This window comes from Canis lupus, chromosome 8 (genome assembly GCF_003254725.2).
Source record: "Canis lupus dingo isolate Sandy chromosome 8, ASM325472v2, whole genome shotgun sequence".
NCBI lineage: Eukaryota > Metazoa > Chordata > Mammalia > Carnivora > Canidae > Canis > Canis lupus.
The window spans coordinates 28,024,256-28,043,515 of NC_064250.1; the positions used below are offsets into that span (position 1 = coordinate 28,024,256).

Genomic DNA, 19,260 nt, shown 5'->3' on the forward strand with positions numbered 1-19,260 from the left:
TACCTCATACTCTATAGCACTTTTTAAAGCTCCATTGTTCCTGAAGATTAAAGAACTTGAATAATTTCACAATCAGCTAAAATGTAGCCTTGAAGACTCATAATATGCAAATACAAAAAACTCCAGCTTGTTTTCACAGCAGACAAAACTTCAGAGCCACAGCCTTACTTAATTACAGGTTTGTTTTTTTTTTAAATTACAGTTTTGAACAAGAACAATACTTGATAGTTGTTACAGAGTTTTATCAGTAGACTCCAAATACTTGATTTGAACTAGCAGAACAATGATAAGTATATGGGATGTATATATATGGAGGAAATGTATAGCATTATTTGAACAGTGGTTACACAAAGTTACAACATGGTTTGTTTTTGTATATGGTTTGTGGTTTGGAATTTTTCTGTTAACTTGTTATTACATTTTTATCCCAAGAGCTTTGTTTATGACATTTGAAAATACAGTCAAAACTAAGGATTAAAGGTACCCTAGATGGTATGACATTTTAAATCTCAAATTTGTAGTATAATAGTTCAATTTTATATAACATTTGATACTTTTATCATGTTTATTTAAGCTTATTTATGAAGTAGAATTGTGGTAATGCAGAACTCAAAAAAACACAATCATTTTATTTTATTTAAATTCAGTTAACACACAGTCTTTTTAATGAGCAAAAAAGAAATGATTTCCTCTTAGCAAATGTATTCTCCCAGTGGTGTTGGTGGCCTTGCAATGCTGCATTTTCCCTAAATTCTTGAATGGCAGATCTATAAACCCATCTGCTCAGTGGGCCAGAGACTAGTCCATAGTCATGAAACAGAACAAAGGTGAGGAGCCCACAGGGGTATCAGACTCATGTTTTGTTCTTCAGACATTTACTGAATGTCAACGATATATCCTGAATATAAAATAAGACACTGTCCCAGCTTCTTCCAGTCCCTTTTGCCCCTAAGCAGCTGAATTCATGTGCTTCTGGTCTTGAATAAATACCATTTGCTCTTTCCAGTAGATAAAGTGCTTCAGATTAGTTGCCATTTAATAATAAATGTGGAAAGAGCAATAAACCTATTTTTTCTTCTTTCAGTTGGAATTATCACCATCTGAATTGTTTGGCTTTCAGTTATTGAAGGGTCTCAGCATGTTTTTATTTTCTGAATCTGAGTTACCTTTATTAAGGTATGATAAAAAGTCATGAATTCAGAGTTAATTTAGAATTTATAATTAAAACTGTAAGTGGCATCAGTATCATTGCACATTAATAGTACAAATGAGGGGGAAATGCCACACATAATATATATAGCTAAAATGATAAACCATCATGTTGCATATATTTTAATGTACACATTTAAAAATATTTTAATACTTAAATGAGCAAAATTGTGTTTTGCTGTCTTTGCCATTACTAGCTGCATGACTTTAAGCTTTCTAGGTTGTATTTTCTACTTTAATAAAATGAAGAAATTGACCTGTATGAGCTCTTAAAGTCAGTTCCAACTCTGATAAGCTTTAATGATTCTGAATTCAATGAGGCAGACCCAGCAGAATTACTATCCCTCAAAATGCTTGATTAAATATTAGAGAAGTCATTAAAACTATGTCTTTTAAAGAGTATATTATTGTTCACCATGTAACTTTTCAGAATAACCTAGTCACAGAGTTCCAAATTAATAGGATTTTATTATGTTTGAATTCTACTAGGACTGAGAAGGGACCCTTGTTTAGGTACTTATAAGACAATAGACGTGATTAAGATAAATAAAATGAGTTATTCACTCACTATAATAGTATATAAATATTTTGCTTAGACCATCAAGAGGAAAACATACCTTGTAAAGATACTTGCCTGACTTGCTTTTGATAATCTGAGTAGCCTATTTTGTGTACCTTCTAATATATTTATCATGCACATTGGTTTTAGAATAAGTCCTTGTCCATGTGTCATAAGATTTATGAGTCTTGTACAAGATTGCATTGGTACCTTATTACCATTTTGTAAAAATTTGTATTGTGATAATCATTACTGAAAAACAACACAAATTAAAGCAATTTCCATGAACCAACAGTTGTTTTGCTAGTGTTAACTTGTCCTTTTAAGGCATATATGTATGGTGCATTAAATTGCCGGATTGTGGGGGTACGTGAGTGGCTCAGTCAGTTAAGTGCCTGACTCTTGGTTTCCACTTGGGTCATGATTTTGGGGTTGTGGGATTGAGCCCCATGTCAACCTCTGTACCCAGTATGGAGTCTGCAGGAGATACTTTCCCCTTGCCTCTCTGTCCTCTCTGCTACTCCTCCAACTTGCATGCTCTTTCTCTCTAAGATAAATAAATAAAATCTTTAATAAAATAAAATAAATAAATTGCCTGATTGTGGCTCAGCATGTAGGCTTGGTTTTCTTATTATCTCAAGTTGTGTTGTTTATTTTGTTTTGTTTTTTCTCTACAGGTTAAAATTCTGTGTCACCAGTTGCTGGTCCAGGTGTGTGACCTACTCAGGCTAAAGGACTGTCACCTCTTTGGACTCAGTGTTATACAAAGTAGGTCTTTCTCCCACCGCTGATAGATTTAACCAACTATCCCTGGGGAAATGATATTTTATTGCTGTAACTTAATTTGGGCATATTGTGATAAGATTGTGATTGTCATAATACCCATAAACTGGTTATTACTTGTAGTCTAGTATTCATTTTTAAATCTTAACTGATATGTATCTCTTCTAAGATTTAGAATTTTAAACCATGCATTATAGTTTGAACTTAAAAATCAGTTCTTTTTAAGGAATCTAGATTTTGTGTTTGTTCTTTTCTGTTTTAGTGAACCAAGCTTGATTTTTGTTGCCTTGCACTCAGGGAGCAGCTGGAGCTAGTAGGAAATTATCTTGGATGTTTTTATAATTTGTTTTATAACTTCTGACATTAAAAAATTTAGACATAAGAAAAATAACTTTCCTCTATTCAAGTTCTCCTACTGTTGACTATATAGTATAACAAAATGATCTACTAATTTGCTCTCATTTTCTGTTTTTTCCTCTTCATACATTTTTTCCAATTAGACTGTATGACTTGGAGATGGGGGATGAGTTTCTGCTATATACTTTATGTGAAGGTTTTCTCCACATAAATGGCTCCATATAAGCCTCTTCCCCCACCCCATCCCCATAATATTTGAGTTAAGTTACCAGGATTTGCCAGCACCATTCCTTATAACCTTTTTCTTTCAAATCATATTTTTAAATTTATCTAATTTACTCTTATGTCAAAAAACCATTTATATCTTTGTTCAGGTTTTCAATAATACTTTTAATATACTTTTTTGTGAAATGTATTTAATTTTTTACTTGTATATGGATCATATTCTACTCCTGGAATTAGTTTAAATGTAAAGGTTTATGACATCTTGAGAATCTGTTAGTGTCATAAATGCTTAGATCTGCCAAATGGGAAAGTATATCATGATCAGCTGAAAAACAAGGCCCTTCTCCACCAAAATGTGAACCATTTTCAGCTGTCTTTTTAGGAGAGGCCAGGGACCCTGGAGCAGTGAGCACCTCAACCAATGAATCAGCCATTTGCTCTTTGGTTTCTTCCTGCAATAATTAAAGCAATAAAAACACAAATGTTTAACTCTATCCTTCTATTAGTACATCTCTCAGTCATACTTTCAAGGAAGGGTCTGGGAGAAATAAGATGCTGTATAGATTCTAAAAAATTTTTCTTTTATTCTAAACTCAAAGTTTTAATTCTTTTAATGCTACAACTACAGCCAGACTGTTGATTTGTGTTGTTCAACAAGTCAGCCTAATAAAACCAGTTTACAGCTTCCTTAGATTTCAAAATAAGAGTTTTAAGATACCTTTTTAAAAAGAGATATTGTAGTGTGGCGAAAGAACATTGGAAAAGGAATAAGATGACCTGGTTCTAATTCTGGTTCTACCACTAGCTAGCTGTGTGGCTTTAGAAATATCACTTGACTCTCTCAATTTTACTTTTCTCACATGTCAACTGAAATTACCTGCTTGTCAGATTTTGATATATGCTTTAGAATGCCTAAAATATAGAGCCATGATCAAACTGTCAGATGGTAGAGAGATGGTGATAGTTTAAAAATATGTGCTATTACACAGAGAACAGTCTCATTTCTGTTCATTATATTGCTTCTTCAGTTGGCAACTCAAGCCAAACACAAATCATATTCAACAGGAAGGTTGTCTGGTCTTGTTCATTTCATGTTTAATTGGTAGCATATGAGAGATGGGAGATAATTTAGTTGATCTGATAAGTGAATTTAAGTAGCCCTTTTTTTGTATCTGAGACCTCTTCTTTATCCCTTTCATTCAAATTGGTTGGCTTAATATGTCATTTATAACAGAGTAGCTCTACCTTTCCTATTCTCTTATGCCTTTTTCTCAGTTAAAACACTCCAGCATTCAGTCAGTTGTGTTAACCTTGGAGTAGTCAAAGAGATACTCTACTCTTCCAGAGTGAGTACATTTATTTTTATGTAGAGCTTTCCATGAGCATACTCCCTTAGTGATGGTTAGAGAAAAGAGAATAAACTTTTTAGGCTTAAAACTCTGAGGGTACCTAATTGGCTCAATCATTTAAGCCGTGAACTCTTGGTTTTGACTCCGGTCATGATCTCACTGTGTGGGATCGAGTCCCATGTTGGGTTGCTGCACAGCTAATAGGAAGTCTGTTTCAGATTCTCTCTTCCTACCCCTCAGCCCCTCTCCCCACTCACACACACACACACATGCGCGGTCTCTCTAAAATAAATAAATAAACTCTTTTAAAAAGAAGATGGCTTTGTAAGAGAGAGAAATACTGAGATTTTAAGAGATTTTCTTTGGGAAATCTGAAAATTTTAATGTTTTTTTACCAGCCTGTCTTCACATGTTTAGATCACTTTTACCTGGAGTTTTAACAATCATAGCTTCTGTTCATCTTAAGAACATCATGCCCTTGAGGAAATACTTTGACATTCTTTTTTTGCATGAGATTCTTTTCCTCTTTCCACAGGATCAGTCCCAAAGGCAGTGTAAGTAATGACTTGCCATTTTATCAGGCTATGCTATATGTGGAGAACACAGAGAAGAAATAGCCTTAAAGGCTGTAGTTCACAAAACTTGGGGCAAGTTCCCCTCACTTGGAAATAGGCAGTTATTCTCAGGGTCTCCTAATTTCTTACATAACAATTAGGATGGTGTTTCTGCCCTGTTTCATTATTCTCCACCTATGACAAGAATCCTCTGAGAGCTCAACGAAAGCATGTTTCTCTAAAAGCAAGGAAGCACACAGTGTTGCAAGTTTGACTCTACATTAGGTTGACCGTAGAAACTAAGTAAAAGTGGGAGGTAGAAGCTAGTATTTCTTCTAAGTAATACATATTTTTAATAGTATGTGTTCTCTATTGCAAATGCAAAATAATTTCAAAAGATGTCATTAATGTCTAGCCAACCTTTTGGCTTTTAGTATCTTGTTGAGTTTTCATGGTATTGTGTGAATTCAAAACACATTCACAAATCTTGAGTCTTTTTTTAAAAACCCATTTTTGTGTATATTCTTTTCTTTTAAATTCATCTTTATCATCTTGTATCCTTTTTTAATGTGCAGATAATGAACATGTCTATATGGAGTTGTCACAAAAGCTGTATAAATATTGTCCAAAAGAATGGAAGAAAGAGGCCAGCAAGGTACGACAATACGAAGTCACTTGGGTGAGATTACATTTATAAGCAAAATTATTTTGATTTTTTAAAAGGTTTATTTTAGCTATTGTATATTAGAAAAATATTTAGTTTTTAAATTTTAATTCATAAAAGTATTATGAAGTAGAGAATGGGAAACGGAAATGAATTATAAGTTCTAAAATGTCATGTTAATGAAGTGTATTAATTGTTTATAGCACATAACAATAGTTTTTAAGTATCTGCTTAAATAATGTTGGATAATAACTTTAGTAATTTTGGGATAATGCTTTGAAATGAAAACCATGGAAAAATTGCTTACTCCTCATCTCTGGCTGTATTAGCTGTCAAAACTGATGTTCTAGAAGTTATTCATAATTTTTAAATTCATTTTTACTACACTTCCCTTTGCTACTTTGCTACTTTATTATACTGATGATGCCTTTATTTAGTAAACATCAATTCCATTTACGTGGGGGATCATTCACAGGGAATCTACCTGATGTTTCCAGGATCACCCTAGTAAATCAGGAATAAATCCCTAGTGTCTATTCAATTTGTATTTTAAGAATTCTTGGAATAAATGGGAAGGCTACTTGAAAGCCAACTACAAAGTAAGGCACATTAAAGTCAAAATAAACAGCATATTAGAATTTGGTATGTGGAATGTCAGAGGAACAAGAGAACATTTGTAATGAGGAGCAAATGGTCACCACGGGGGATAGAGTTGAGAGAGGAGCTGGATCTCAACTAGAAATTTCCACTGGTATTTATTTTTATCTTCCCTTATGTTGTCATTGGCATTACAGTGAATGAGTATCAGATACGTGATGATGTTTTATAACTTCTCAGTTTTTCATGAACTTGGTATCCAGAGGGACATTTGTCTGCCTTTTGCCAGCCACCACCCATTAGAAGATAAAACCTTTCAAGATATAAAAACTATCTTGTAAATTACAGAATTTTGTTGCTTTTGAAACCCCTTTTTGTGGTAACTAAAAATAGCTTGCTTTTTATGTGTCATTGTTTAGGGTATTGACCAATTTGGACCTCCTATGATCATTCACTTCCGTGTGCAGTACTATGTGGAAAATGGCAGATTGATCAGGTAGGAGGACAAGGACTCCAAACCCTTACTTACCCAAAGCACTCACCTCCTAACATACTAAATAAAGTACTCATGTTTGTTTCCACCCACTAGGATATACATTCCAAAAGAGCAAGGATTTTTTTAAAATTCTTTTTGTATGCTCGTATATCCTCAGTTCCTAGAACACTCAATAAATATTTGTTCAATGTACAAATGAATGATAGACTGTTGATAAAAATGTTAACAATATTTTCTGTATTCCACATTTTCGATAATCAGTCACCAAAAGGATATTTCATTCAAGAAGGAACTAGCATTTTTGTGGAGAATAAAGAAACTAATTAAAGTATTATATTGTTTTCTGGTGGTAGAGTGGGGAGTAGGGCAGCAGCAAGAATTCTCTCCTATAAAAATGCATGCTGTTTATACAGCCTGGTTTTCTTTTCACCTTTGGGGTCTTGCTTCTGTTCTTGGCAGTAGCGTTAAAGCTAAGATTACACCCAATGAAGCTGTCCTATGAGAATCTTAGATGCCATTTGGCAAAAGTAGGTAATTGATTCTTTTTCTGTAGGTAGGTGCATGAACAATACTGATACTTACACAAACTCAGAATTTACCATTTCAGAAACTCAGTTTATCATTTGTATAGTAGTCAGTGTTGGAAAACTTTCAGAGGTGGTTTTGTTGACTGATAGAAAATACTAGAAATGTGAACTCTGTTTTACTTATTTACTTCTAAACTCTGAGAAACACATGTCAAAAAGATAGATACATTTGGCTAATGAGTTATATGTGAGGTTCGTTCTTAATATTTGTATTATTGCCATATGTAAATTTAAAAGTAAAAAATATTAGCTGTAAATAATTTTTAAAAGGTTAAGAAACTTTTTTTAGTTTTTCTAAACTTATGTGAAATATTTACTCAGTTTACCTACTAAGTATGGAATGTGCTGAAAAGAAGGAAAATATGTTATTTAGCCACTAATTAACCCCCTGGGGCTAATCAATGTTTAATTCATCCCTCTACTACTTCTTTTCCCCAGGGATGAACTAGTCCAAACACTGTGTGGTCAGCATTATAAAAAGAAGTGCTCTGAAAAGTACTCTGTCCTGAGGGAAAAAAATTACATAAATGCTTTATTTTTAAACTTTTCATTCTTAAACACCATCTTAGTTGAAATCAACTCAGGTTTTTATTGTCATCTGCTAATGAGCTATGAATCTCAGGTAAACATTCGACCTAAAATAATAGGAAGGCAAATAAACTCATTAAATACATACACGCATACACGCACACACACACACACACAAGCACGCGCTTTTTTTTTCCTTGCATTTTTACTTTGATCACAAAGGCATCCCATTTGCCTGTGACATTTTTTGGAGCTTGACCATGTTTTTCCCCAGTCAGCACTTCTTACTCAATGTATTTAATGAGAACTATATTTATTTCTGACCTCAACAGATTGTAATGAGCGCAGTATTAGTATTTCCATTTGTGAGGAGTATCATGATTGTCATAACATGTGCATATAAAACCACACCCATAAAGTAACATCCACTCAATTAAAAAAAAAAAAGATTTAAGGCAAGTTTTTTTTTTCAGTTCATTCATTCTGAGGGGAAAAAAGCACTATAAGTTAATTTTGGGGGGGGGTCATATAAACAGAAATATTTTTAAAAGGGTCTTAGAGTATTTGTAATGAGCTTAGCTGAAAACCAAACCAAAACAGAACAGCAAAACATTAGAGCCAGGATTGTCCCCTCAGATTTGCGAGCATTATTGCAGCAAAATAATTTTAATGCAGACAACAAATGCTTAGGCTTCTATACTAATCCTTGTTCAGTGAAATGTTAACTATATTGGAGTGGAGTGATTCAGACCTTGTTTCCATTCTCTGAATGAATCAAATGTTATAGGCCTCAGGAAATGGTATGTTTGCTGTTTGGGGAGTCAGACTTGGAGTTGGTGACCTGGGTGAGGCAGCAATCAGATATTAGCTACAAGCCCTCCCCCCTTTTTTTTCAAGGAGTTGGGCGTGGGGAGGGAGAAAGAGGGAGCTGAAACAGAAGACCTCTTGTCACCAGACGGACAGCAGGATTTGGGTTCTGTTTACACGCCATTGGATTGTTCCATCAAATGTGAGGTCTGTTTTCTTTTATTTTCCTAGTGACAGAGCAGCACGATACTATTATTACTGGCACCTGAGAAAACAAGTTCTTCATTCGCAGTGTGTACTCCGAGAAGAAGCCTATTTCCTGCTGGCAGCCTTTGCCCTGCAGGCTGATCTTGGGAACTTCAAAAGGAATAAGCACTATGGAAAATACTTTGAGCCAGAGGCTTACTTCCCTGCTTGGGTAGGCACTGTTTTCGAATCTTAAAGTGTTTTCTCTAGCACATCTCTAGTTCATTATGCTGCTATTCCTGTTGCTTCCAGAAATGGGAACCCAGATGTTTGTGGCCAGTAAAACCCTCCATGATGCCCAAATGTAAATTTAACACCTGAAAGCATGGTACACATGATCTCTGGATATAGTTGATCTGCCACTTACAGCTAATGGGGAAGAGGATTGCTGTCTGTCCTGAATATGATGGAACTTGGAAGTTGCCAGCCTTCTCTTGGCATTTGTATTATCTTTATTTTCTTATTTTACTCTTAATCCAAGCATCATTTTCTTCCCTTTGAAGGGAGAAACACATTATCTTTTAAAGATAAGATCATTTACAACTTTTCTTGTGTTGAGAAAACAAATATAAATAAACTCCTTGCTCTGCTGGCCATCTCCTCTACTCCCAAGAGAGGAAGCATGCCATTTCTTCAGCAAGAAAATTTAGATTATTCCAGCATGGCCTGTCTCAAGTGTCCTTTCTCCACACAACCCTGCCCATGTATGGTGCCCACTTGTCCTCATCCAGGTCTCTGCTGTAACTTGCCTCCCTTCACATCCTTAGCCTCTGCTCAAACTAACTTCGTCAGTTAGAACATACAAAGTGTATTTGGCTTGCCCCACCTCATCCTCAGGGAAGAAAGGAAAAAAGAACTACCGTTCTCACCTTGCCTTCTCAGTAAAGCCTCTTGAAAAAAATAACATATATTTGATTTTTTACCTTCCTTATTTCCCAAGTGAACTCCTCAGGGAGCTTCCTTCTGCCTTCTTTCCTTACCACTTCACTTGTGGTGCTATCCCTAAGGTCACTGGTGACCTTGAAATTGCCAGATCCAGTGGACACTTCCCACTTCTTTCTTTGGCCGCATCTGACACTTAACCACTCCCATCCTGGGAGATCTCATCCAAATGAATGCTTTTTAACAACCACTTATGTGCTGGCAACTCCCAAATCTGTTTCTCTTCCCTGTGACCATTAGATAGCTCTTTACCCATAGGTATCTCAAACACAGAATGCTCCAAATCAAGGTCATCTTTTTCCCACCTCAATTCTATGCATTCCTTCCTCTGCATCCCTAATCTCAGCTACTGCCGCTGCCATCCACTTAGTCACCCAGAAACTTGAGAGTCATCAGAACTCTTCCCCCATCACCCTTCTTTCTCCCTGCCCTATCCAGTCATCTGGAACATCCTCTAATATAAAGCACTGATCACCTATCACCTAGCTTAGGAAATAAAATTCTCTTGAATTTTTGCTGTGGTTGACTTCCTAAATGTTTATTGTTATTGTGTGCCCTACCCATCGTCGTTCTGTCTCCCAGGTTCCAGCTCTTGTCAGCACTCAGCAGCACTGCTCTGCGGGGCTTGTCTGTGCTTCAGTCTTCACAGCTTGCACTTGAGTTGCTTTTGCTTCTGATTTAAACCTTCCGTGGCTCCCCTATCACCTTCAGAGTGAAAGCCTGTCTCTCAAGCATGACCGAGGAACTTTCTGGGATCTGATCTCTGCCAGTCTTTCCAGCTTCCTCTCTGGTTGTCCTGTGCCTTGAATTTTATGCTCTGACAATATCCAGCAATTCCTATGTCTCTGCACGTCCTGTGGAGTTTCACACTTGTGTTCCTCCTTCTAAAGTCCCTCTAGCTGGAGAAAGCCCTCACCCCGTTTGACCTGGCTAACCCCTGTTCATCCTCTGCCTGGAGGAACCGATTAGGTACCCAAATGCCCTTCCTCTGGGCTCTGGAATACCCTAGACACAGTGTTTTATGTCTTCTTTTCAAATGATCTGTTTATCTTTTGCCTCCAGTAAACTGCTTGGTTGTATATTCTAATGGACAGGCACAAATGTCACCTTTTCTGTTTCTTCAGCATTTCATGTCGAGGTGCTTAATATAAGGTTTTGTGGACTGACAGTGCTTCTGTTGTTAAAAAGAAACCACAAAAGGTGTCAAGCTTTTACATATTCAGTGTCTGTGGAACCCAAATCAGCCTGTGTTTCTTTCCCTAGTTGCCATCAGGGACTCAGTGAATCTTGGTATTTTATTATTTTATTTTATTTTATTTTATTTTATTTTATTTTATTTTATTATTTTTTTAATTATTTTTAAAAGATTTTATTTATTAGAGCATGAGATCACAAGCAGGGGAGAGGGGTAGAGGCAGACTCCCCACTAATGGGGAGCCTAATGTGGGCCTCCGTCCTAGGATGCTGAAATCATGACCTGAGCTGAAGGCAGACGCCTAACCGACTGAGCCATCCAGGTGCCCTGAATCTTGGTCTTTTAAATCAGAGCTCACCAGTTAGGGTGCCGTAGCCTCCAGGGTGCTGAGATATGAGTGTCTTCAATCTTTGGGATCACCAAAGCCACTTACTTCAGTGCCTTTACAAATACTATTTTCTGAGTGTTCTTTGATCCGAGAAAAGTTGGATAACTCCTAACTTAGGTTACCTCCATGTAAAAGGAGTCTCGAAGGAAAACTCTGTAATTTTGAGTTCTTAGCAAAACTTCTTAAATGGCCAGGAATTTATCAAGTTTAATTCAATAGGAAGAAACAAAACATCATTATCTATAAAAACATTTTAAAATTAAGAATCCTTTAATTTTTTTTTCTGATGATGTTAAACACTACTCTTTTTGCTTTCTTTGCATAATTCTTTTCATATTTTATAATCCTCCTGAAATCAGCTAAGACTTAACTAATCAGCACCTTTCTCTTAGCCTGCAGCTGCTGGATACTATATATTTTGGGCATTGAAAGGCTTAGGCTACTCTCTGATGAAAACCTGAGCCACAGTGAATTGCAATGAATGTTTGAATGAAATTGTTTTCTCACAAGTATTCAAATAGAGCGTTCATATCAACCTTTTATGCAAAAACCAGACGTGTTTCAGAGAATTCCTCCCAGTCCCCTGCCTTCTTTGGATCAACATTTAGAACCTCCCACTCTTGTGGCTGTAATTTTAGAAGAGTTAAGTAGAATCCAGAACTTGGAATATGTGTTGACAGTCAATGTATTGCATGGTACCGATCATTTTGCAAGTATAAACAGTGATGTGTATAAAATTTTGCAAGTTTGCATGGGGTTTTTTTTTTCTTAGTGAGTTTAAAGCCAAAAGAACATATTTTTCTCATTTCTTGTGATTTTTCTTCTCAGATCTACAGTACTACAGCTATATTGACTTTGTAGCTTCTAGTATTAGCTGATTCAGCCTAGTAACATAACAGATGGTGAAAACAGAATAAAAGTGGGAAATTTCCTACTGGAAATTAGCCAGTTTACATGGCCTATTTTAGGTTCTTGTCCTTTCATCATTTTGGGGATGTGAGGGTAGAACTTCCATCCCTCCAACAAATGTTGCATTGCATATCTATTGTATTCCAACAGGTTGTTTCTAAGAGAGGGAAGGACTACATCCTGAAGCACATTCCAAACATGCACAAGGATCAGTTTGCACTGACCGCTTCCGAGGCACATCTTAAATACATCAAAGAGGCCGTCCGACTGGATGATGTTGCTGTGCATTACTACAGATTATATAAGGTACAAAACTGTAGTGTGTTTGCAGCTTCTGAGGAAAAAAATACCTTCTCCATTAGAAGAAGATTTTGTTAAAATTTGTCATTTCACTTTTTAATGGGCTTTTTATTTATTTTTTAAAGAGATTTATTGAGAGATAGGGAGCACACGTGCACACGTGGACACACATGTGGGGGTGGGGAGGGGCAGAAGGAGAAGGAGAGAGAATCCCAAGCAGACTCCAGGCTGACACAGGGCTTGATCTCATGACTGTGAGATCACAACCTGAACTGAGACCAAGAGTCGGGCGTTTAGCCTGCTCTGCCACCCAGGCACCCCATCAAAGGGCTTTTTAAAGAAAAAAGTTTCATGTGAACTGTTATCATAGGTCAGTGTTGGAGTTAATGGTGCTTTTCCTTGAGCCTGGGAACATGATGGAGTCTTTCTTTAATGGTTCTGATACTGAGATAACAGGTGGCTTCAGATTGTGAACCTGGCTTTTCAGTAATTATGAAATAATTATCTTTCTTTTTTCCAAATCTATATGTCTGCCTTGGGGAGTAACATTTGCAACTCATTTGATCAGTAATTTTTAATGTTCCTCAAAGTGAGACCATACTTGCGTTGTATCTATTAATAAGAACCACCACCACAACAGCTGATGTTTATTAAGTATTGTTTCTGTGGGGCATGCTTTATTTTCTTTTTTAGATTTTCACAGTTCTGTAAGATAGAAACTGTGATGTTCATTTTACAGATGAGGAAACAGTCCAAAGACCATGAAACTAGCAAGTGGCAGAGCTAGAATCCAACTCAGGTCTACCTGACTAAAGGAATTTATGGATAAAAAGTGTTTAAAACAGTGCCCAGGGCAGCCCCAGTGGCGCAGCGGTTTAGCGCCGCCTGCAGCCTGGGGTGTGATCCTGGAGACCCTGGATCGAGTCCCACATCAGGCTTGTTGCGTGGAGCCTGCTTCTCCCTCTGCCTGTGTCTCTGCCTCTCTCTCTCTCTCTCTCTCTCTCTGTCTCTCTCTCTGTGTCTCTATGAATAAATAAATAAAAAATCTTAAAAAAAAAAAAACAGTGCCCAGCACATCTTAAGCATGATGTTAAGCTGTTACCATTATCACTGTTATTACTATGCTTCTTATTACTACTACACCCTTTGTGGTAAGATTAGCATAATTGGACCATTGGAAGCTGGACTGTAGTTTAGGTGTTACTAGATAATCTTCCTGGCTGGTTCAGATAATCAGATAGATTGGTTTCTCCTGTTAAACCTATACTGTATATACCTTTCTTGATATAAAAACATACTAGTTGGGAAAAATCCAAATCCATAGTGAAAATAGGCTATGTCTTGTCTATGCCATATAAGGATGCATTTTCTAAACACATTTCTTCCTGTGTTCATGGGAAAACTGGCACTAACCATACTCACTTATTTGTATTGAGGAATCTCATAATGAAAATATTTTAGTTACTTAGTAATTTTATTTATCTTCTATTTTGAACTTCATAACCTTATATCCCATTATTATAGATAAGCACGTAAAATATGTGGCCAAATTTCAGAGTACAGTTAAAATTCAGAGAACATTTCAGGAATTTTTTTCCATATGCTTATTGTAGTTTATTTTTTGCATAGTTTATGGTTTAGCCAGTAGAATGTATATCATATTGTATGCAACTGATGAATCCCTGAACTCTACCTCTGAAACTAATAATATACTATATGTTAAAAAATTTTTTTAAAAGAATGTATATAGTATTGGCAAGTAATAATTGAACTTCTTTTTTTTTTAATTTTTTTTAATAATTGAACTTCTTAGAAATAAGTATTTTCTTTCCAAACAAACTTAATCAAAGCCTTAACAACCTTCTATCCTCATGAAATGAGAGCCTTAAATATTTAGGCTTGCCTCTGATTTTGGCTTCAGAGTTGACACATGAAACCTGTAAAATCTAGTGCATCTCAAAATATAGTTATGAGATTAGATTCAACATTCTAACATCTAAGGAAAGGTAGAAAACTAAAAAAATAAATAAAGATAAGCAGCAAAAATAGTCTTGTTTACCAGAGCTTTCAATAATGTAACTATTTAGACTATTGTCAGATATGAAAGTGTATACAATATAGTGAAAACACTAATGCTTTGAAATCGAAGTGGCTTAAAAAGTAGAATATACCATTATTGATTTAATAGGTTCTCATGATTTTCTTAAACCATACAGTAAAGTAGGGATGCAGAAAGATGAGCAAAGTTATTTTAAGTTAAAAGCTTTATAATCCTGAGATTTCTCCTTCTGTTTGTCTTCTTTGGTGCTTAATTGTCCATTATACAAGAAGATCATATTTTTTATATGATTTTGTTTCTGTAGGATAAAAGGGAAATTGAAGCTTCTCTGACCCTTGGATTGACCATGCGGGGAATACAGATTTTTCAGGTTAGTGAATGAGAAGTTAGTGTCAAATGCTGTCTACTGTGTCTTCCATGACAGTGTGCCTGCATGGTCTTTGATAGGTTCACTGGCTCATTTCTGGCCATGGATTGGTCATTACTTCTTATTTGTCTAGTACAGATGCAGGTGATGTAGAACAGATGAAGTGATACAGTCCAAGCCCTGACAGTAGTCAGTTCTCTAAAAAGAAAATAATAAGCCAAAGATTGGACCAGGTTCATCACTAATAGATCATTAATATCCAAACATTTTTCTTTGTGGTTATTGATTTTAAATACTCTATTTAATCCTCTGGAGCATTAGAACTGTATAAAGAAAAAAAATGACATTTTAACACAGTGCCAGACCAGACATTTTAATTTCCATTGCAATTTTCTGATAAAGCTCATCCCTTGAATAAGTATTAACTGTCATGCTTTTGCAAGTGGGATAATATTATACAACAGCCATGAACAGGGGAAAGAGAATGCCTCTTTCTGTGAGACCAAGGAGAATATGAGGATCTCTTATCTTTGATTTAGGCAAATACCCAGTTATGAAAGTCTGAGTACCTTACCTCATCTCTTGAATGCCTGAGTCTTTTGGACTTTTTATTTAAATTTAGAGATAGGCTCAAAGGGAAAAGATTGCCTTGAAAGGCCAGTTTAATGCAGTTACTCGTTAATGCAGTTAATGCAGGAACCCAAAGCTACAGTTTTGTATCACTAATGTTTTAATTACCGTCTGAACATTTCCAAAGAGAGTTGAGGACCTCCTTCAGATATTAATTACCACATTTTAGTTTTCTAGGAGAGAGGTTAGAGCCATTGTAGAGTGTCTGGTGGTTTCCTCCATAACTCTGCATGCATTATTTTTTCCACAGAATTTAGATGAAGAGAAACAATTACTTTATGATTTCCCCTGGACAAATGTTGGAAAGTTGGTGTTTGTGGTAAGTTTAAAATAACTGATTAAAGAAAAATTGCAGTTGTTTGTTTTTGTGGATTTTTGTTATTCTTCTCTCTTTTGTTTTGTTTTTAAAAACGATAATGTCCCAGGCACAAAAACTGGTATTTTTAAAAAGTTGAGGAAGAATACCACTAGCTTTCTTATATTCTTACTGTATATGCTTTAATCCCTGCCACTCATCAGTAGTGAATCTAAAATTAAGGAATCTTAAGGCAAAAGAAATTACTAATTTTAATTTGTGAGTCTCGTCCCCAGTGTGCTATCCTAAGTTACTCTAGTTGCAGAAGAAATATAATGGGGAAAGTACAAGATGAGTTTATCAAACAGAATTATTTTCAAAAGCCTATAGCAAAGGGAGCAAAAACAGAAAGCCATAACCACAAGATAAATTACTTATAGCATAGGAGTTGGCCAGTTCTTTTGAAAGTTACTTCTTTGAGCAAAGAATAAAGAGTGATATAACAAGATGTTTCTATTAATATCTAACTCTTTGAAACTCATCATTACAAAGAAGGATCTACAGTTCTTAACAGGAAAAATACTGTTATTTTTAGAATATTGAGAATAGTATCCTTTTTTTGTTGTTGTTGTAGGAGCGAATTCATGATTTTTCCCAGCTGTTTCTCTATTTTGCCAGCTATATCTGGTTTTTGGTAGGGTTCAAAGAATTACAGTTAATAATATGTATATCTAGTGGTCATTAAAATCCATATTTTTTCTTCAGAAACTGTTGGAAAAAATGCACAAAAAAAGGAGGAAGATAAGGATTTGTACACATGTGCTTCTCTCCCATAAGGAAGATGGCCTATATAAATAAAGGGCTGTATTGCCAAATAGCATTTGGGTACTGACTCCACATTACTCTGTGAAGTCAAAAGACCTGTTCCTGACTTTACATTATTTTAATTACTTGGGCACAGTTCAATCTGATTTCACTTTACTCATACATCGAATTGGGCCTGACCTGCCTCCTCCTCACAGGCCCTTTGTGAAAGGATCTGAGCTATATGAAAATGAGCGAATCATTACCCTAGTTATCCCTGTCATGCCCCAAACTGAGTAGTAATAAAGCACATTTATGGAATTGAATGTTTTAAGGGTCCTGGACTCAGTGGTTCCTGAATCTAGTTATGTATCAGCCTCATCTGAGGAGTTTGTTTAAGATAAAGATTTCTGGGCCTCATCCTTCTCCCATAAGAGATTTTTGATCCAGTGTGGATTGGGGACCAGGTATCTATTTTGGTGAATTTCCCAGATGATTCTTCTCTGATCCAGCCCAGTCCTGCCCAAGTCGTATGACCTTAAGCAAGTTACTTAACCTGTGTGCCTTAGTTTCTTTGTTCCCAACTGAGGATAATTGGTTCTTCCCTATAGGCTTCTTGTGAGGATTAAATGAGTTAATACCTGCCTGGTGCTCATTAAGTGGCAGTTATTACCACCCTAACATTGGGATCCACTGGTGCTTCCTTTAAAATGAAAAGTCCAGGGGTGAAAACTCCACCCCCCACTGAAATACACAAAGCCATATTGTTTTTTATTGACTTTGTGTAGTTAGAAAATGCCTCCCTCTTTGCTTTACTTCTCCCCTCTGGCTAAGAATTGTTATGTCTGGAATATTCCTTTTTTTTTTTTTAATAAATTTATTTTTTATTGGTGTTCAATTTACCAACATACAGAATAACACCCAGTGCTCATCCCGTCAAGTGCCCCCCTCAGTGCCCATCACCCATTCACCCCCACCCCCCGCCCTCCTCCCCTTCCACCACCCCTAGTTCGTTTCGTCTGGAATATTCCTTTTGCAGTCCTGCTGCCCCATTCAGTAATGAAGAGGTGAAGGAATTTATAATATCCATGACTATCATAAACTTTGCCAAACTCTGACCATCAACGTATGTTAATGAACTTTATGTTAATGGCCTCAGGCTTAATGAATGAGATTCCTTATATCTTTATGATGGAGAAACTTAAAATACTATCTCTTCCTTTCTCTGTCTCATCCCTTGAACTGTCCCTCTAGCTTCCAGCTTGCTTGCTTGCTTGCTTGCTTGCTTGCTTTCTTCCTTCCTTCCTTCCTCCTTTCCTTTTCTCTTCTCTTCTCTTCTCTTCTCTTCTCTTCTCTTCTCTTCTCTTCTCTTCTCTTCTTTTCTTTTCTTTTCTTTCTTTTTTTCTTTCTTGTGCTGTATGCCCATCATGGGGCTTGAACTCACAATCTTGAGATCAAGAGTTGCATACTCTACAGACTGAGTCAGCCAGGTGCCCCCCAGCCTCTCTTTTTTATCCAGCTAAAGAAGTTTTTCCATTTTTTTTTCTTAACCCTATAAACAGGAATTTGAAGTGCTATCCTGCTATCATAACTCCTTATTTCCTCATCAGAGTTTGTCACAAACTATAGTTATTTTATGTGTTTACTTACACATAATATATTTCTATGAAGGTAAGGATCTAGTCTGTCCTATGTGCTGTCATATTCTCAGTGACAAGTACAATGTTTGGCTCAACAAATATTTGAATGCATTATGCTTCTAGAATTTTTCCTCTTGTTTGCTGAATTAGGGTGTTGGAATTGCATTGGAAGATGTTTTCATGGTGGGCCCTTCTCTTCTCCATTGCATAAGTGGCCCAACTAGCCAGAGAAATCAAAGATATTCCCCAACAGTCCTTCTCAGTCAGTGTTTACCAGAAGACCCTGGCTAGATACTTCTCTGAATTTTTGGTAAACTTTGTCCTGTGAAATTTTTGAATGGGAAAACAATAATTTAACTCTCAGTGGATTTTTAATGGAGCTTTCTACATTTATTTCTGAATCTGTAGTTTTCTTTATTAGAAAGAAAATGAAAGGGACCTTGGCAAATTAGAGACTTCTTTTCCCAAATCCGATTTATGCTTTCACTCCACAGGGTAAGAAATTTGAGATTTTGCCAGATGGCTTGCCCTCAGCCAGGAAGCTCATCTACTACACAGGGTGCCCCATGCGCTCCCGACACCTCCTGCAACTCCTGAGCAATAGCCATCGTCTCTACATGAATCTGCAGCCTGTGTTGCGCCACATCCGGAAGCTGGAGGAAAATGAAGGTATGGGGGTCTTGAGTGAAGAAGAAAATGGTGCCTTTGCCATCTGTGGCCCCTTACCCTAGAGCTGCCATCAGGGGGGCTCTAGAACCCCAAAGAATAGG

At 36.4% G+C, this 19,260-nt stretch overlaps 1 protein-coding gene across 4 annotated transcripts in view; it reads left to right on the forward strand.

The window, feature by feature from the left end:
- The window catches only part of FRMD6 (FERM domain containing 6), a 231,805-nt gene that overhangs the window by 198,249 nt on the left and 14,296 nt on the right, over nt 1-19,260 (forward strand). For 3 of the 4 annotated variants that reach the window (XR_007412322.1, XM_025442845.3, XM_025442844.3), the window contains 8 exons: nt 2,446-2,536; nt 5,612-5,715; nt 6,717-6,793; nt 8,947-9,133; nt 12,546-12,701; nt 15,059-15,124; nt 16,002-16,070; nt 18,985-19,159. Coding sequence is in view for 3 of the 4 variants with exons in the window: in XM_025442845.3 (XP_025298630.1) it covers nt 2,446-2,536; nt 5,612-5,715; nt 6,717-6,793; nt 8,947-9,133; nt 12,546-12,701; nt 15,059-15,124; nt 16,002-16,070; nt 18,985-19,159 (925 nt within the window). In the remaining variant the exon portion in view is untranslated. The remainder of the gene's footprint in view (nt 1-2,445; nt 2,537-5,611; nt 5,716-6,716; nt 6,794-8,946; nt 9,134-12,545; nt 12,702-15,058; nt 15,125-16,001; nt 16,071-18,984; nt 19,160-19,260) is intronic. The other variant, XM_025442848.3, reaches the window with a different exon arrangement.